We start from the raw sequence: 19,457 nt of genomic DNA, 5'->3' as shown, positions 1-19,457 counted from the left end.
CAAGAGAGCGAGACAATGGCAGAAGGTGAATCGCTGAGTTGGAAGCTTAATTGGCTGGTGACAGCCCAAAGGTAATTTTATAGAACCCCTTTAGTTAGTTTGTTTACATTGCCTAATATTGTCATAGGAAAGCATAGATATCGACTCACATCGGTAAATTGGGTAAAAAATTTAAGTTTATGAATGCATTTACCAATTTATGTCTGCGGGGAATCCACAATCCACAATAGATTCCCGGCAGGTTTACCTGGTTTTACGAGTGCAGACATCTCTACCACATGTATAATGCCATTCAAGGGATGTATGACGTAACAACGCGAGTCATTACAACGCGTGCAGTTACATCGCAATCGTTACAACGACTGCGATGTTACTACGCTATGCCATTACAACGCAAGTCTTTACATCGACTTGCGCTAGATGGCATGCTAACATTAGGGAAGGTGTTGGGATAGTAAACTACACTATTTGTAATGTTAGCACGCCATCTAGCGCAAGTCGATGTAAAGACTTGCGTTGTAATGGCATCGCGTGGTTACATCGCGTTCGTTGTAACAACCGCGATGTAACAGCATCGCGGTGTACTGACTGCGATGTTAACGATTTTATCCATTCAAGTGGTCGGAAGAGGGTGTACCAGGGCGTGGTTTTCGCTTGGAAGTTCAGACACACCCACAAACATGGCTGTTTGTGAGCATTTCCAAACTGTAATTCAATCCCTTACAATCTTGGAAATAGTTGGAGATGTATTCCATTCAAGGCCCTGTTAAGAGAAGTGGGGGAAAGGGTCACCCCGTATGTGATGGGCATACAGGAGAGGGCTTCCTCCATGGGGAAATATGTTGTTTCTGCATAGAAAAAAGTGTGCATTTTGTTCATTTGCAAAGATGGGCTCTATTTCCCCTCTGTGGGTTTCTCCATACTGGAGAACTCCATATAGGGGGAATGGAGACTGCGGGAATTGTCACCTGACATTCCCAACATTCCCAGTACTACACTAATAACCTGCACCTTGCACACGTGTACTGTTGGGGAATTCCCAAAAGTTTAATCTACTCCTGTGGGTAGATATAAATCTAGGAGTAGATTTACAACTTTTTTTGTATGCGGACCTACAGATTTTGCTTGTCTCATGGATGATCTGAGTTAAAATAAAAATATTCAGTGTAACTGAATGTTAGACCATATGGATGAATTCACCAGAGAATACTTGTCAAGAATATTCCCCTCACTCCAGTCCCAGTATATTTCGATAAATGAGTTTTATGGTGAATTTTATGAAACATTGATATGTCTGTATGTAGACTTTGTTGGCGTAGTCAAAAAATCTTTGGTATTGATTTTAGATGTGAGATCTATATTTATAGTGGATTGTTTTCCTAGTTTCATGCAGTGCTGTATTTCCCACTGCAAAAGCACAGTAGCAGTGTGCATTCTAGTCTTCTGTGAAAGCTCACTTTTGCCTTGAAGTGGTTGTAGAAGGGTGTTAAAACTGCATAAGAACCAAAATAAATAATTAGAACATTGAAATGTTGAGAGCTCCATTGAAGACAAGGAGGTCACTCCGGGCTATAATGTCTGCAACAGGTCATCTGCTCCAACATTTCAACATTGGTATATCTGTTTCTCCCCTTTTAATTTAGAACATTCTACCTTCAGTGGGTAACATGTCATTATAGCCCTTCTGCCTCGAGTTACACCAGTTGTTAAATCCCCTCTCTCTTGATCCAGGTCCTGATCTGATCATCTGGCCTACTATTCGGGTTCAGGGCCTTTGACAACCAACATAGCAATCGGCAGTAGGCTAAGGTGCCATTAAAATGGAAATACAACACCAACATTGACAACTTCACTAACATTCTTCTGAAATTCAGGCAGACTCATGAGAAACTACTAAACCATCCCCCTACTTATGTTGATGCCTCTTTGTTCTCTTTCCACAGGATGATGGAATATTCTCTAGATGGACACAATGTGAGCCTGTCTGCAATTCGTACTGTCCGAGTACTCAGGCCCCTAAGAGCCATTAACAGGGTTCCAAGTAAGTTGAATTTTTCATCTATGGTTTCCAAAATTGAAAAATTACCATAAATAAAAACGTTTCAGTGTTAGCAAGAATGCACCTCCTTGAGACTAATGGTTCACATGCATACTATGAGTTTGTCAAGCCAGGTGCACAGTGTGTTTTAAAATGTGATATAGCCACTCAGTGCAGGTTGTTATAAGCTTTAGCTACAATGTAAGATGTGGGTTAGTATATTATGATTGAAATATCGACCTAAAGAAATCACATTCATGATTTAGACTACCTCTATATCATCCAGTAAGTAGATGTGAAGTCAAGAATGGTAAGCGTATACTTCCCTAGACACACCTGCAGTTACATTATATTGGAAGTCAATATGATGGATGCATACATCATTTTTTAGTGCAATATGTTGACCAGGACATTATGACATCCAACCAAGCATAAATCAAAGTAGAGCATGGCTCAAATTATGTCACTTATAGGAATATAAATACCTAGTTCACATGGCATTCAGAGGAGACAAATCAGTAGTTAGGGTCAAATGGAAATCATTGTTATGCAGAATGGCTTTTGCAATGCACACTGCAACCATGGAAAATCTGTCTGCGTGGCTTTCACAACTAACGAGTCTATCAGGTAAGCTTCACGATTAAATTGTGTGATGAAATCACGCATGCAGGCTGGTTTCACGAGGTCTTTACCACACAAGTATTAACCACGCATATGCCTTTATTACGCTTGCCTTTACAACTAAATATGCATTGTTAAGGCATGTATGGCAAAGAAATATCTGTGGTTAAGACTTTTCAGGTAAGTGTAATCCCCCCCCGACCCCTGCCCCCAGCTCTGACGACTAAAATTACCCCTCTCTCCTGAAAACCAACTCCTTCTCCCGAGCACTAAAAACTTCCAATCCCCCCATCTTAGCCCTAAAAAGTAGCTCAATCCCTGCCCTCCACCCTGGGCCCTAAAACGGCCTCCAAGCTTCCACCCTGAGACCAAATACTACCCCCTTCTGCCTGAAAACGAACCCCGCCCCTCCCTCTAAAAACTACCCCGACCCTCTCCCTGAGCCCTAAAAACTACCCCAACCCCTCTGAGCCCTAAAAAAAACCCCAATCCCCCTAAGCCCTAAAAACTATCTGGCCCCCAGCCCTAAAAACTACCCTGACCCCCCCCCCCCAGCCCAAACAACATCCTGACACCTGCAGCCCTAAAAATAACCCCAGCCCACAAACCTGAAAACTACCCCAACCCTTAAAAACCCAACCCCATTTACCTCACTGAGTTCCTCCTGATCCTTTCTCTTCCTTTTTCTTCCTCAGTCTGCTCATTCCAGCGGATGTATGACGTTACAACGCACACTATTACAACGCATGCACTTACAACGCATTTTTTACAACGCATAATCCATTACAACGCATGACATTACAACGCATGACACTACAACGCATTTTAAAAAAATACCTTTACAACGCACTACCATTACAACGCATACTACCTTTACAACGCATACCATTACAACGCATAATATTAAATTACATTTAAGGTAAGTATTAGATAGTATAGGGGTAAAAATTACTATTCTAACTCCAGGGGGTGCAACAGTAGGGTAAGTGTTGGATAGTGTAGGGGTAAAAATTACTATTCTAACTCCAGGGGGTGCAACAGTAGGGTAAGTGTTGGATAGTGTAGGGGTAAAAATTACTATTCTAACTCCAGGGGGTGCAACAGTAGGGTAAGTGTTGGATAGTATAGGGGTAAAAATTACTAATCTAACTCCAGGGGGTGCAACAGTAGGGTAAGTGTTGGATAGTATAGGGGTAAAAATTACTATTCTAACTCCAGGGGGTGCAACAGTAGGGTAAGTGTTGGATAGTATAGGGGTAAAAATTACTATTCTAACTCCAGGGGGTGCAACAGTAGGGTAAGTGTTGGATAGTATAGGGGTAAAAATTACTATTCTAACTCCAGGGGGTGCATCAGTAGGGTCAGTGTTGGATAGTATAGGGGTAAAAATTACTATTCTAACTCCAGGGGGTGCATCAGTAGGGTAAGTGTTGGATAGTATAGGGGTAAAAATTACTATTCTAACTCCAGGGGGTGCATCAGTAGGGTAAGTGTTGGATAGTATAGGGGTAAAAATTACTATTCTAACTCCAGGGGGTGCATCAGTAGGGTAAGTGTTGGATAGTATAGGGGTAAAAATTACTATTCTAACTCCAGGGGGTGCATCAGTAGGGTAAGTGTTGGATAGTATAGGGGTAAAAATTACTATTCTATCTCCAGGGGGTGCATCAGTAGGGAAAGTGTTGGATAGTATAGGGGTAAAAATTACTATTCTAACTCCAGGGGGTGCAACAGTAGGGTAAGTGTTGGATAGTATAGTGTAATATTATGCGTTGTAATGGTATGCGTTGTAATGGTAGTATGCGTTGTAATGGAATGCGTTGTAATGGTAGTTTTTAAAAATGCGTTGTAGTGTCATGCGTTGTAATATCATGCGTTGTAATGGATTATGCGTTGTAAAAAATGCGTTGTAATGGTAGTGCGTTGTAAAAGTTGCGTTGTAAAGGTTGTTCCCCATTCCAGCAGCTTGACGCTGCAGTGCCCTAACCACGCTTATGCGTGGTTAAGGCATATGCATGGTTAAGGCAAGCGTGGTTGCACTTGTGTTTTTGGGACACGCATGGCTGAACCCACGTTGTTCCGACAATCTTTTCCCTCATGATTAACATATTAATCTGCCAGAAGCATTAAAAAGGGCACGGTTTCAGATAAATAATTATGAGGTAAGATTATAATTAAATGAAGGGTGTGCAAAGAAGTACATTTAGGCAACTGACAACATGATCTACTATGTCTTTAAAGTTTGCAAGTTTAGAAAATTCCACTTTTGCAAAGATTTTTAAAAGAGCAGCCTGCACGATCTTTAAGGGCATCAGCAAGCTTGTCCCAGTGATGGGAAGGACAGAAAAGAGACAGTGGGTGGAATGCTCATTGATTTACTCCCTGTAGTATATTGTGACCAAACACTAAACACACCTTATGTGTTGGACATATGGTTAAGCAAAATCCATTTGCAATGTCAAAAAACCCCAAATGTGGGAAATATGTGACTAATACAATTGTGGGGTCATCAATTTGAAATAGGCATGATTATAACGTTGTGAACTGTGATGTATCATGAAAATAACAATAAGGTAGCTTCTTTATTTGTTAAGTGTAATAAATTAGTTTGATACTTGACTGGGTTGTGAGCCCTGGTCAAGCAGCAACCACAATTCTTGTCAGGGTAAGGCACCAGCAAATGCCAAATTAACCTGTGCCCAACCCTCTGGTAGCTTGGCACAGAGCAGTCAGACTTAACTCAAGGGTAATGTGTAAAATATTTGTGAAACACTTCAAACAGTAACATAATGAAAACATACCACAAAAGGATCCCACACTAGTTTAGAAAAATAGTGCAACATGTAATAAATAAAATGACCATAACAACAAAAATCCAATCAGTAGAACCAGCGTTAGGAATTTTTAAAGTGGTTAGTGTAAAATAGCACATAAAAGCATAGAGCGCCAGGAGGTAATATCTGGTCACGCTGGACCAGGTTAAAGTCACACTTTCAGGCTGTCAGCGATGGATTTCAGGTTGAATACATTTGCCAAGTTAGGCCTGCTGAGGTTTACCTTCTCAAATTTGTGCCAAGAGTCCCGTTCATGTTGGAGAGGTCTGCTAGGACCAGGGGAAGCATCGCAGGAGATAATCAGCGTAGCAGGAAGAGCCAGCCTGTGTCATGAGCGGGCACTGCTGGAGCTTTACGCTGATGGTCCCCATGAGCTGTTGATGCTGGAGCATGGAGAGACGGACGGAGCTTTGTGCTGAAGTTCGGTACAAGCGATGAGGGCTTGGTGCAAACGGGCCAAAACGCTTGAATTCAGTACCTGGGAGCCACTCCAATGGTCCAGGACCTGAGGAGCACCACTTGGGGGTCGGGAACTTGCTGCAGCTGGATCCAGGGGCTGGTGCAGGATGTTGGAGAGCCTTTTTTGTCCCTGAGGCTCAGAACGGCAGACCAGCAGAATAACCATTGGAGTCACTCTGGTGTCCTGGGTTCAAGATGAAGTTGCAGTTCCAGTTCTTCCTCGCCAGGCAGTAAATTAGCACAGCAGGGTAGCAGGTCCTGCAGAGAAGCAGTCCTTTCAGCAGCATACCAGTCCTTTTTCCTGGCAGAATATCAACAGGTCCAGAAGTGTACTGAAGAGTTAGTGTCTGAGGTCAACAATGTATACCCAGTTGTGTCTTTGAAGTGGGGGAGAGGCATCTATAAGTTTCCCTTTGAAGTCCCCAGGCATCCTGCTCCCCTGTCCTGGCTCCAGACTAACTACAGGGGGTATGCAGCGCTTTGTGTGGAGGCAGGACACAGCCTGTTCAAGTGTAAAGGGGCTGTGCCCACCTCCTCCCTCCCATACTGCCAATGATGGTCTATCCATCCACATTTAAGCTATGTGTTCGGCATGGCTGTCTAGGAGGAAAACACAAAGCTCATCTGTCCGCTACTTCCAGTCATGTGACCCAGCTACTGGTTACAAGCACTAAATGGCTAAGGCAGGCAAATGCCAACTTTCTAAAAGTGTCATTTTCAAACCTGTAACGAAATATCCAACTTCACCATAACTTAGGAAGTACCATCTGCTCTAAACTCAAAAATAATTTTAAACCATGAAGCATTAACTTGATTATTTTCTGTGTAAAACAGCACTCATCAGTGCATATCTGAATGATAAATCCATTCACACGTGTAAACTTTAATCATCTCTTCAAGAGACGGAGCAATTGTAGACATCTCAGATTTCCTTAATAATTTGCTTTCCCCTCATACACATTTCTTGTTGGCGCACAGGCGCCAAGGCTGATGCCTTAGCCACTTAATACCGCAAAATTAAGTATTACATATTCAACGCCCAGCGATATACTTTACATATTTATAATTTAATGAAATGGAAAAGCAGTCTCCTATTGCAATCTATGGCACTTGCTGTACAATTGTTATAAAAACCGCTGGCATTATTTACTGAAATTTTTTGAATTTTTAATAACATTGTGTATTTTTGCTATTTGGTTCCTCTTTGTCTTGTTACATTGTATTTGTTTCTTGGGCAGAAATGTTTAACTTTATAGAATATGTGCTTAACCTAATCACCTGATTCCTCACTTGTTGATGTGATTTATAATTGTTCATATACACAGAATAAATTAGTGTTATTTAATTGAATAAACACACTAAATTGTTTTTCTATGCCTGCTGGACTGTGCTGTAGCTGTTATGTTCTCCACAGAGATTCACTCTCGATAGAGCCATCTGACTTCAAGATCCTTCCCACAGGCTTTCTAATGCAGTTCATAAGTTAGGGAATTGGAAGAGATTGGTTTTCAATGGGAATCACACGGTTGTGCTAGAGGACACTTGATTTATCTCTCACAGCATCCAGTTAAGCACTTACAGGCCCAGCTCTCACTTGATAATGAAGAATTGTTGATGCGCGTTGATCTCCACAGGGCGCTACACTTTCTAAAGACATATTGCACCCCTGTGTCTTCAGTACACAAACAATCACACTTTGCTCAAAAATATAAATTGCAAGCCTTCCAATTTTCAGATAAATTCTACCATGTGAGACGAGGTAGGGGCTTTAAGGGGCGGAGTCTGTTTAGGATTCAGGGTTGTAATCCCATTGCCTATTATGAGGCATTAGGGCAGAGTCATTGATTGGGGAGCGGCTTTGTGCTGGGGACTGTCTCCTGCCCAACACACAAACAACAGCTTTTGCGGCTTCTCCTAATGTCCTGGGGAGTTTGCCAACCCCTACCCCTGGGGCCAGCTGTAGCGCTGGTGCACCTGGTGTGCAGTTTTTTTCACCCCTCACCCGCCCCCCCCCCCCGCAAAACCACCTCCCCTATGACGACCTTTTCAGAATCCTTCACTGCTATCCGGAAAAACTGCCCCTCATCTCTCTGTAGCCCCTATCTCTTATACATTTAATTTGTTTCAAAGCTCTGTTAAAGGCTGGCTATACTGATCCACTTAGCTAGCTGCATATAATATTCTTCGATGCCGGAGGCATATAATCCTTCAACGCTACTTTATGGGGAGTCAAAACTGCCATAGACAAAACTCTAATCCCTCTCTTTAGTGGGAACATTAATCACAAGGGTTATCTTGACATTTTTGTTTTTTTACTGCATGGAAGCTGGACCCACTAAGATCTCTGCAGCAGGCACTTTTAAATCATAAGTTGGCCCCCATGAGGTCAGTGACCCCCCTCCAGGTCAGTGCCCAGTGCAGCCGCACCAGTGCACTGCCCTAAAGCCAGCCCTGCCCACTCCCCACGGTGTACCTGGATTCAAGCTAGCCTGGCTGATGAGGGGCGATACTCCAAAACCGGTCCTAGGATGCTTCTTTCTGGTCCAGGGAGGACCTGGCTTGGCAGTTCGGGCTGGTCTGTCCCCATAAGGAGCAGGGTCAAGACTGATTTGCATATAGCTGTGTCTGAACTGGGGTGGCATGATGAGCAAAAGAACAATGAATTTAACCCAGATCTCTTGACTTGTTTGTTCCGCATTTGGTCCATAATTTGTGTGTCTTTTAATCCCCATCAACATCAGGGGTTCCCAGCCTCCAAATGTGAGTTGGAGACCCACACTACACAGGGATTTCCAGAGCATGGTTTCGCCCTCCGAGTGATACCAGCTCCTCACAGGAGACAGTCTGAGCAGAGTTTTTTTAGTTATTTTTTAGAGTTTTATATAGCACAAACTTGACCCGAATCAGGTATCAGAGCGCTTTGCATAGCACCAGTTGCATTACATCAGGACACATTCATTTTTTGTTAGGCACGGGGAGATTAAGTGATTTGCCCAGAATCACAGGATGTTCAGCATCATTGCCGAGACTCGAACCTAATTCCCCACATTCGAGGTCCACCGCCCTAGCCCTTAGGCCAACTCCTCTCAGTGGTGTAGCTAGTGGGGGGCGGTGGGGGCGGTCCGCCCCCGGCGGCACTATTTTGGGGGCGGACAAAGGCATTCAGATAAGGCTCGGCTTGCTTTCGTGGACGTTCAGGGATGGGCAGAGAAGGAATAGGACTCTGGCAATCTCCTCTTCTTTTTTGTGCTGGCAGCTGTTCCCCCCTCTCTTCCTATTATTCCCTCTCTTTCTGTCTTGCTCCTCACTTACTGAAAACCGTAACTTGAAGAAATGGTTCACAACCTCTTTCCTTCTTTCATTTAGTTGCTTCCCTGTGAAATGGATCCAAAAAAGAAAAACACTCTTGCGGGAAATGCCCTTTTTCTGCCCTTTTTCTATTCCAAAGTGCAGCGGGATGGCGAGAAATAGAAGGTTTTAAATATGAAAAATAAATACATAACTAAATAAAGCAAGACAGAGTGGTTGCAAAGTGGCCAGATTGGTTTTATTCGCATACAAACACATCAGCCTCACTTTACAGACTTTGCAGTGAAGCGCTACTTTTGTTTTCTCATCTTTCTTTGAACAGCATGGTTGTCCCCAGGTGGGGAAGTGTACCATTCCTGGAGGTACTGCAATACCTGGTTGATGGATGGATTGGAAAACAAAATGTGTACCATGGCTCTGTTTATGGATGTGGTCTTTTTAAACCATACTGCTTAAGTTTATTATAAATATAAGCAATGGACATTGAAACGGTTCCTTTCAGGGCCCTGTAGTCATGTCCTTAACTTTTCAGGTAAAACCACTCGCTGATTTCTGAATAGTGAGTGAGACATCGTTAAGGTAACCATGTTGTTTCTGCTTACATTTCACATGCTTTACTTAATCTTGCATTCCCTATGAGCGTTTGCTTTTACTTTTTTTTTAGGCAGCATATTACTCTTATGAAGTGCATAATTTGAATTGAGCCACATCCAAGTGTTTTTAGCGTGCACAATTAGGTTGTAGCTGAAGGCAGTGAGAATTTCTCTCAGTGGGGCAGTATGGGGTTCAGTGGGGGAGAGGATGTGGCACTATGGCCAGAGCTGTCGAATTTCGAACTGGGGAACTGGGTTCAGCCTTCATGACCAGTCCACCAGACCACTCTACTGAGGGAGCATATTCCCATGCTAGACCTTACAAGGCCCCACTAGACCTTAGAATGCTTGATGTCTTAGCACAAGCAGGTGTACCCTAGTGGTGTCAATTGTGAGTTAACCTTGAAGGCCTGTCCACCACAATCCATACTCAAGTTCATCTCCAGTCTTGCGGGCAGGCCTACGAAGCAGCACACCCTAGAGCAACAGTGATCCAGTCACTGTGACTCTGTCACCGAGGTCACATGAACCTTGAGCAGGTTAGGGCGGTGCAAACGGTGTGACCGCACTGGGTACCTATTTCGGGTGGGTGCGTAGTGTTTGCAAGTATATTATGGTTTAAAAAAAACTTGCTGCCTCCATCCTGGCATCCAGCAATTTTCAGAAACAATAAAAATGTCATGATAACTTCGGTGATTAATGTTCTTCCTAGAGAGAGATCCGAGTTTTGTCTAGTGGAAGGATTGACTCCTGGAAAGATAGCACAGAGGGTTAATGTGCCTGCTGCAAAGAACATGTACCGTGCAGATCACAAAGTGCAATGCTTTAATGGGGGGACCATGATGAATGGTCATTTAATGTCAGCTGTAGATGATGGATCCCGAACAGTGTCATGTATGTGCATGTTTGCATTGTGCTGAGGGGATTACCAGGTAATTGTTCACGCAGCTCTCTGATGGATTTTCCGCTTTGTTTGAAGGCTGTCGGCCGGTCTAGATACGAGGACTCGGCATCCTACTGGGCCAGTCATGAAGTAACATCTATTGCTCAGGATATTCACCAATCGTAGTGAACGTTTGTGAGTGTCATACAACGCTTAAATTACACGAACGTGAATTGTGGACTTAACTGCTGTACATCTACCTCAAAATTGGGATTAGTTGAAGAATTCCTTCTCTTGTACATACTAGAAATTAAAGACGAGTTTTCGTATGATTGTTAAGCAAATCAAGCTGGGATCGTTTTATATCAGTGACTGACCCAAGAGTGGACTAGTTTCGAATTTTGCCCTGAGGAAGCCCGTTGTCGGGCGAAACGCGTTGGCTGTCTTGCTGCTGCTATATACGATCATCTTGCAACATTAAAGAAAACATTTTGTATTAATGAACAACTTGGACTTAAGTGTCTATTGTACAGTTTTTGTATTTTGGAGTTTTGCCTCTCTATGTGTTATCTATATGTGATCTGATCGATGTCACATGCGGTTTTTCTGACTCCCCAGATAGATCATGCAGTCTGTGTGTTCTCTTTTGTACTGCCAGTCACTGCCAGTCACCGGTGTATTCAACTGTGTAGCCTTGGACCGTGTCATGTATGTGCATGTAACTTGCATGATCGAGGTAACTATTATCGGCGATACTACGTGTCTCTCGGTCCTCTTTCAAGTGCTTGCCGTCCTTTTTCCCCAGCAACCCCCCCCCACTCCCCCCCCACCCCCCCCCAGGGGCGGCAATCAGAGGGATAGCCCCGGGCGCCACAAGCTCTAGCTACGCCTATGACTCCTCTCCCCATGATATTGTGTTACACATGCTACAAATTTGTGTGTTGGCAGATTTGAAACTGTATCTGGGTGAAACGACTAGCACTGACACGTGGCAGGCGCCAGACTGAAATAAAGCTTCCCAGAAAGGTTCTGTTTTTAATTGCCTTTTTAATAGGCATTTTGTAGCAGTCACTGTACATTTTTTACAGACATTTGCGTGTGGGCTATCTGATCTTGGTGTGAGTTTACGAGAGATTTTTATATGGTGTCTGTTTTAAGAAATGTCAAGATTTGTTGTAAAATGGATTTGGGGGGTCAGACTGACAACACAGTCTCTGTGCTTTAAAGTGGTCGGCTGCTTTGCTAATATTAACTTGATTTTTTTTATAGATCCTCATAATACAGCATTTCTTTTGTTTTCTGAGCTCTGCCTGTGATAGTCACATCTGTGACTCAAAATACCAGGCAACAGGCACAAGGTTTACTTTACAAAGGACCCCAGGTTGCTCCATAACCCTTCACTGCAAATCCCCAGGAGATGGCTAGGGACAAGCTGCAGTGTCAGAAGAAACAAACAGTATAGGAGGCCTGCATTTCTAGTACACCCATGACAAGTAACCTACGGTGTGCTTGCCCTCTCTCATTGTGTAACTTGTTATCCTATAAGCAGGGCCACTGGAATTATACGGCACAGGAGAGCCGAACTATGCAGCAGGGTTGAATAAATTATGTGGCAAGAGAAGGCAAATTATGCTGCACGTTTTCTGATACCACTACTTCATTATTTTGTCATTTTTAAACTTGTTAACAATGTCTGGGCATTATTTGCATCTCCTCAGTACCAGTTTAACACCCAAATATAACAATATTCTACAGAAAGATGTCCAGGCAACCTTTGCAAAGGGCCTTCCACTGCGTGGCAACACGTTTCGCTGCGTTCTTAGTAACCTTTGAAGCGTTTGAGCTGGAAACAAAGTATTTTTTGTTAAAATCTGCAGATTATGCAGCAAATGATGGATTGTGTGCAAATGTGGCAAATCTATAGTTATTAAAAAATGCAGCGGCCGTGCAATCTCATAATTCCAGTGGCCCTGCCTATAAGGGCAATGATTATCATAACTAGCCCAAAATCAGTGCCCTAGGTCCACTGTGTGTAGTGTCCTTGATGTGTTTTGAGAGGGTAGAGGAAATTTGTATCGCAGGAGAGTAAATCCTGAACATTGCCAAGCCAGAAGTTGCAGTTTTTCTCTTTTTCCCATGCCTATGCCCTGAAGCAATCTAGCCTCACAGACTAGAGATATTTCCGCAAGAGTAATAGATGCCACTGGAAAAAAAGATGTGTCATTTTCCTGACGTTACCGGTAAATCAGTTTTCTTCATGAGTTTCCAACTGGATTGATGGTGGCAACCTATTTTATTCAACAAATTAAAAGGGGCACCGGTGTCCTCATCTGAAACCCACATGCAGAGGACTTTGCAACCTACATGTAGTAGGTATAATATTCACCATGATTACAAGAAACACATAAGTGAAAAATGTTGTCCATTCGCAGACCCATACTGGTTAGTCTACTGGGTGTGATTTCACTGTCTGGTTTTCTGAGGCTGCATTCTTGATGGGCGAATGCCTGATGGGGTTCCATACATGTGCGAAAGAGCTGGTAGACTGTTTTCCAATATTCTGGGCCTGGAGTTTAGGTATAGATGGGTCAGAGTTACTTTATGGGTTGTTTGACAATTAGGGCTGGTTCATGCTTATCTCTGTGGTGATGTACCCAGGCAGTCCACTTGGTCCAAAGTGTTAGATGTTGGAAAGTATTTTATCAAGACTGGAAGGACGGGGGCTCCTCTGTCCACTATGAGGAGAAGGCCACCTGTAGAGGTGATGGTGATGCAGAAGTTCATGAAGTCACTTTGGTAGGAGCAGTGGTGCTGCAACAATTTTCAGAGTGGGGGTGCTGCCATCAGTATTACACAACTGAAGTCATGGTGATTGTGAAAAAGCATCACACAAAGAACAAGTGTAGCAAAAGAGCCACGGCCATGCAGCATGATAGTGGTAAGGATGCCGTATGTAGCTTGTAGTGCATTTTGGAGCACAGTGTTGCAAATATATCACTAAAGCATGGTGTGGTAGTGTACTGTCATTTACAGAAAACACACTTGTTATTAAATTGGCCACTAAGTTTGCGTAGATATGTAGTTTTACTCATAAAACTATGGACTGCACATACAATAATGTGTGGGAAGCAGGTTTTGCAAATATGTATCATTTGCACACCACCAAGAAAAGAATCTTCTTTTGTCCTGATCGTATGTTTCCTATGCCCTTTGTTTCCAACACAATTAGAATTACAAAAATGCACCTCATATGTTCTTTCCTAATGGGTGATATATTTTGAAATATTTGTGCAATCCTTTTACAGGTATTTAAATGTTGTTGTGTGTTAGAATACAATTGACATGCTACTGCCTTTCGTTTCAAACGTCCTGTAACCCAGTAAGGTGGTCACATTATTCATTTAATAAAATCCTCTAACTTTGAAGTCAGTTAAAGAAAACACCATTCTTCCTGTTAAAAGAATAAGCAGCAATATATTTATCAGAAGACAAAGCCTGACATTTGACCTTTGTCTTTGAATGCACAACAGATGTGACAAGATCAAAACAAAATATAATGACTTCTTTATTGCTCATTCACCTTCTGAACCCCAGCATGGTTAGTTTGAAGGAGCTGCAGCACCCCCACACCCCTACTTCCAGCGCCCACCATGGGTAGGAGAGCAGGCCTGTTGCATCAAGTGGATGGTTTAAAGAAAGTTTCCTCTAATGAAAATCTAAGTGCAAACCATTTCACACTGTTTTGCTGCTTTTGTCATCACAAATTGTTCCGGTAGTGTTTGCCACAGTCATCATTTCACAAAGGTTTTTGCTCCAAGACAAATGAGAAAACAGGTAGCTGAACACATTTAACATACATGCATGACTCTAATTCAATGTACATTTGTGGTACAGATTTTAGCAATCAAGCCATAGTCAATGATCTACCATTCCTGTAAAGAAATGAGACTCTTTCAGATTTAAAGTGGAAACTGTAGTGTCCTCGCATCTTATGTAACAGCACACAGAAATGCAAAATCGATTTGTCATACTCTTGCTTGTGTCAATGCAGTTGTGGCTGGGTTTTCACATTTTTCTTCATCCCTATTGCGCAAGCAGCAATAGTTGTGCAAAGCGATCTGTCCTGTTTTGGTTCTTTTTTGTACTTTTGCTAAGTTCCTATAATATAGCCCAAGATGTTTGGTTAAGATTCAAGCTGTATATTCTTGTATTTGAGTTACAAACTGTTTTCATTCAGGCTCAGTTTTCTTTGGTGAACAGTGGGTCGGAATCTGGTCTCGAATCCTTTTTCAGCCTCCTGAGCATTGCATGGTCTAGGGCTTTATCCCTCTTGCAGGGCTTAATTTGAGCCGGTTGTTTCCAGTGCTGAGCACTGGCTCTTAACTATCAACTCCGGTGCTTTTCATGAGCACCAGTTAAGGACACATTCATTTATGGTAGACACGGGGAGATTACATGATTTGCCCTGAATTACAGGATGTTGAGCGGAAGCCGAGAATTGAACCTGGCTCCCCAGCTCAGAAGTCCGTGGCTCTGGCCATTACGCCACATTGTCTCCCCACTTTCTTGGTTAGTAGTTGATTCTGTTTAGGATGCACTAACAGGAGAAATGGGCTGGTGCAAGCTGCCTTCTGACGAGAACCCCGGCACTTATGTTTTTTACCAGTTAACCACTGCCCTCCAGAGAGCTGCTCCCATGATTTTTAAAATTAACTTTATATTGGCAAAACATCTCAGTCGATGGATCCTGGACAGTGAGTATTCAAGAGGCTGATTCTTGAGGAACATTGACTGTTGACCTATAAGGACTGGTGCACGGTTGCTTCTAATTTTATCTTTGGGCAACTTATGAATCACCAACCTAACTTCAGGATACAGAAGCAATTTACAGCGAGCTGGGAGTTAATTGTTGAGGCTTCCATATTTTTTGATTATGGGATCTATGATAGGATTTTCTTGTTCTAGAAACTAAACACTGTAGAGGCTTGGTTGAAACTCAGAGTGACCCTGTATTTCACTGGAGGGGATTGAAGGAGTCAATGTAAACATATTGTTGCATGTTATCAAAGAATGGGCAGACCATTTGAGGACAGTATCACAGTGTAGGTAATACATGGTGGTCAACAGCATCAAAGGCTGCTGATGATTATTTTGTCCATAACTTGTAGAGTGTCAACAGCTTGTAGGTTCATGGTCTCAGTACACACTTTCAGCAAGAAGTTAGGCGGCTATGTTTGGAGTAGTTTTTGATGGTAAGTGTTCTTGGAGCCACAATGTCACTGCACTTCTCATTGGTTTTCCCAAGGAGGGTGAGGTGTGTAACCAACCTACAGTGTATGAGACGGTTAGAGTCCAATTCGTCATTTTCTCATGTAGAGGCCATTGGTATATTTTAAGAAAGTTGAGAAGATTCAGGTTTAGAGACAGATGCTCATGATGTCAAGTTAGTGGGAGACAGGTGAGAAGGAGCTTTGATGATGAGGGAAGGGGAGCATGGCATTAACATAGGATGCTGCAAAAAGTGAGACAGTTAGATCACTTTCCATAAGGGCCGGAAGGGCTGCCTTGGGGCAAATTGTAGGGTAGGATGTGAGAGGCCAGTGTGGTTTGGTTTTGAGAGCTACTGAGACCAATATGCATGTTGTTTCCCTTTCGAGGCTGAAGATTGTGGGAGGACAGTGGGAGGGGGTTGTGCATAAAGTAACTGCCTCGAACAGCACTTGGCTTTCATTTTTCACCTCAGTAAGGACATGTTTTAATATTCTGATTTGACTCGGCAAATTATATTTTTGTAGGCTGAACATATGGTTTTGTTTTAAGGGCAGAAATGTCTTCAAGTAACCTAGGCGAACAGAAGGTGTTTTCTAGCTTTCTGAATGTGTGTTTAGATGAATGCAGGCCTTTAGAGTGCCATGTGTTATTGGAATTGGGTTTCTCATTATTGTTGCAGGACAGTGTGTTGTGGGGATTCCACATTGGAATTCTAGAAAGGATCAAGTTGTGATCGTGGAGCATTGTTGTTAACCTTTAGTAAGTGGTTTGCAGACTCTGGTGGAATGGGACTGTAAAGCCATAAAGGAAAATGTCCCTATCTCTGCTGCTCGTCCATCTCTCCTACCAAATCCTTACTGTTGATGGTTACCCTATATTTTCCCTTTGTGGCACAGTTTAGGGTTCCATAATTTAAATGAAAACCAAAAGTTATGCGTCTATCAAGGAGTTGCCGGAAAACTCTGACAAGTTCTGCAGAGTTCCGTGAGCAGGCTGAGTATTGCATGGCCACCCCTAATGAAGTCCCCTTAGCTGCTGAGGGTCCTTGGGGACCAAGTAGCCCTATTGTTTTCACAAGTAAGTCCCCCACAGCGGGATTGTTGAGACACCATCAGAGGCCCGCCCCCTTTCTCAATCATTCTGCAAAAGGGCCTCCTGACACACTATTGATTAGGGGATGAGGTCCCCTTGGCTGCTGAGAGTTGTTGGGGGCCAAGAACCCCTATTTTTGCCACAAGTAAGTTTCCCACAATGAGATTGCTTAGACATCGGCAGATGCCCCGCCCCCTTTCTCAACCACTCTGCATAGGGGCCTCCTGGCGCACTCCTGGTTGGGGGATACGGTCCTTTGGCTGCTGAGGGTCACTGGGGGCCAAGAACCCCTATTGTTGCCACAAGTAAGTACCCCATAGTGGGATTGCTGAGACTTCATCAGATGCCCCGCCTTCTTTTCCAACCATGCTGCAAAGTGGCTTCCTGGTGCACTACTGGTTGGAGGATGAAGTCCCCTTGGCTGCTATAGGTGGTTGGGAGCCAAGAACCCCTCTTTTGTTTCAACAAGTAAGCCCCACAGTGGGGTTGCTGAGACGTTGTCAGAGGCCCTGCCCCCTTTCTCAACTACTCTGCAAAGGGGCCTCCTGGCTCACTACTTGCTGGGGGATAAAGTCCCTTTTGCTGCTGAGTGCTGTTGGGGGCCAAGATCTTGTAGTAAATAAGCCGGACACAGAGAATTTGGTAGGTAAGATTTATTGTAAGCAGACTACACGGCTGTGGAGGACACAGAAAACAAATCCACTCCAGCAGTACCAGAAAAGGAAAACAGTCTGTTTTTAAACATTAACATTCTCAGAACAGCTGAAAATTCTGCTGGTGTTACTAGGATACTATGTGATCCAGCAGAATGTTCGGCTGACCCTTTACAATACATGTAAAGTACACAGAGTATGAACAGTTCTAACATAATACCAGAGCATACTACATCAGAGAATACTACACAACCCCTATTGTTCGACAAGTACATCCCCACAGCGGGATTTCTGACACGTCATTGGAGGCCCCGTTCCCTTTCTCAGCCACTCTGCAAAGGGGCCTCCTGGTGCACCACTGGATGGAGGATGAAGTCACCTTGGTGACCAAGAACCCCTATTGTTGCCACATATAAATCCCACACAGTGGGATTATTGAGACGTTGTTGGAAGCGCCGCCCCCTTTCTCAACCACTCTGCAAGGGGACTCCTGTCGCACTACTGGTTGGTGAATTAAGTCCCCCTGGCTGCTGAGGGTCATTGGGGGGTCAAGAAGCCCTATTGTTGTCACAAGTAAGTTCCCCACAATGAGATTGCTTAGACATTGTCAGATGCCCTGCCCCCTTTTTCAACCATTCTGCATAGGGGCCTCCCGGCGCACTCCTGGTTGGGGGATGAATTCCCCTTAGCTGCTGTAGGTCGTTGGGGGCCAAGAACCCTTTTTGTTGCAACAAGTAAGTCCCCACAGTGGGGTTGCTGAGACGTTTTCAGAGGCCCTGCCCCCTTTCTCAACTACTCTGCAAAGGGACTCCTGCCGCACTACTGGTTGGTGGATGAAGTTCCCCTGGCTGCTGAGGGTCATTGGGAGCCAGAACCCATATTGTTGCCACAAGTAAGTCCCCCACAGCAGGATTGCTGAGCCATCATCGAAGGCCCTCACCCTTTCTCAACCATTCTGCAAAGGGGCCTCCTGGCACACTACTGGTAGGAGGATGAAGTCCCCTTGGTGGCCAAGAACCCCTATTGTTGCCACAAGTAATCCCCCAAAGTCAGATTGCTGACACTAGGGGTGAGCGTGCCGATAAACTCCACCCTGACAGCGAGTTGCTGGAGTTTTTGCTCAACTCCGTATTCCAAGTGGTTCGTTGTGGAATGTTCAAAGCAAACACAAGGAGATGATGGATGGAGTGCTGAAACTTTTCAAACACTCATCCCCCAGTCACAGATCTGGGCTGAATCCATCATCATGCTTTAGCTCACTTTGCCACCCCAGTTCAGACACAGCTATATGCAAATCAGTCTTGACCCTGTGCCTCATGGGAACAGTCCAGCCCGAACTGCCAAGCCATGTCTTCCCTGCACCAGAAACAAGCATCCTGGGAACGGTTTCGGGCTAACAGCCCTCTTCAGCCAGGCTAGCTTATATCCAGTGGCAAAATGAGCAAGGGACCCATGTCTGGGCATACCCTGCCAACTTAGGGCGAACAAAGCAAACACAAGGAGATGTTGGACGGAGTGCTGAAACTTTTCAAACACTCACCCCCAGTCACAGATCTGGGTTGAATCCATCATCATTCTTTAGCTCACTTTGCCACCCCAGTTCAGAAACAGCTCTATGCAAATCAGTCTTGATCCTGTGCCTTATGGGAACAGTCCAGTCCGAACTGGCAAGCCATGTCTTCCCTGGACTGTTCCCTTGCGGAG

General features: G+C 43.9%; 1 protein-coding gene across 1 annotated transcript in view; it reads left to right on the top strand.

The window, feature by feature from the left end:
- CACNA1H (calcium voltage-gated channel subunit alpha1 H) overlaps positions 1-19,457 on the top strand; it is a 1,553,446-nt gene that overhangs the window by 629,821 nt on the left and 904,168 nt on the right. The window contains exon 5 of the mRNA XM_085629001.1: positions 1,944-2,041. Within this exon, the coding sequence (XP_085485127.1) occupies positions 1,944-2,041 (98 nt within the window). The remainder of the gene's footprint in view (positions 1-1,943; positions 2,042-19,457) is intronic.

This window comes from Triturus cristatus, chromosome 10, assembly GCF_964204655.1.
Source record: "Triturus cristatus chromosome 10, aTriCri1.1, whole genome shotgun sequence".
NCBI lineage: Eukaryota > Metazoa > Chordata > Amphibia > Caudata > Salamandridae > Triturus > Triturus cristatus.
Note: the sequence above shows the minus strand (reverse complement) of the source record. Positions and strands in the feature narration are given on the sequence as shown.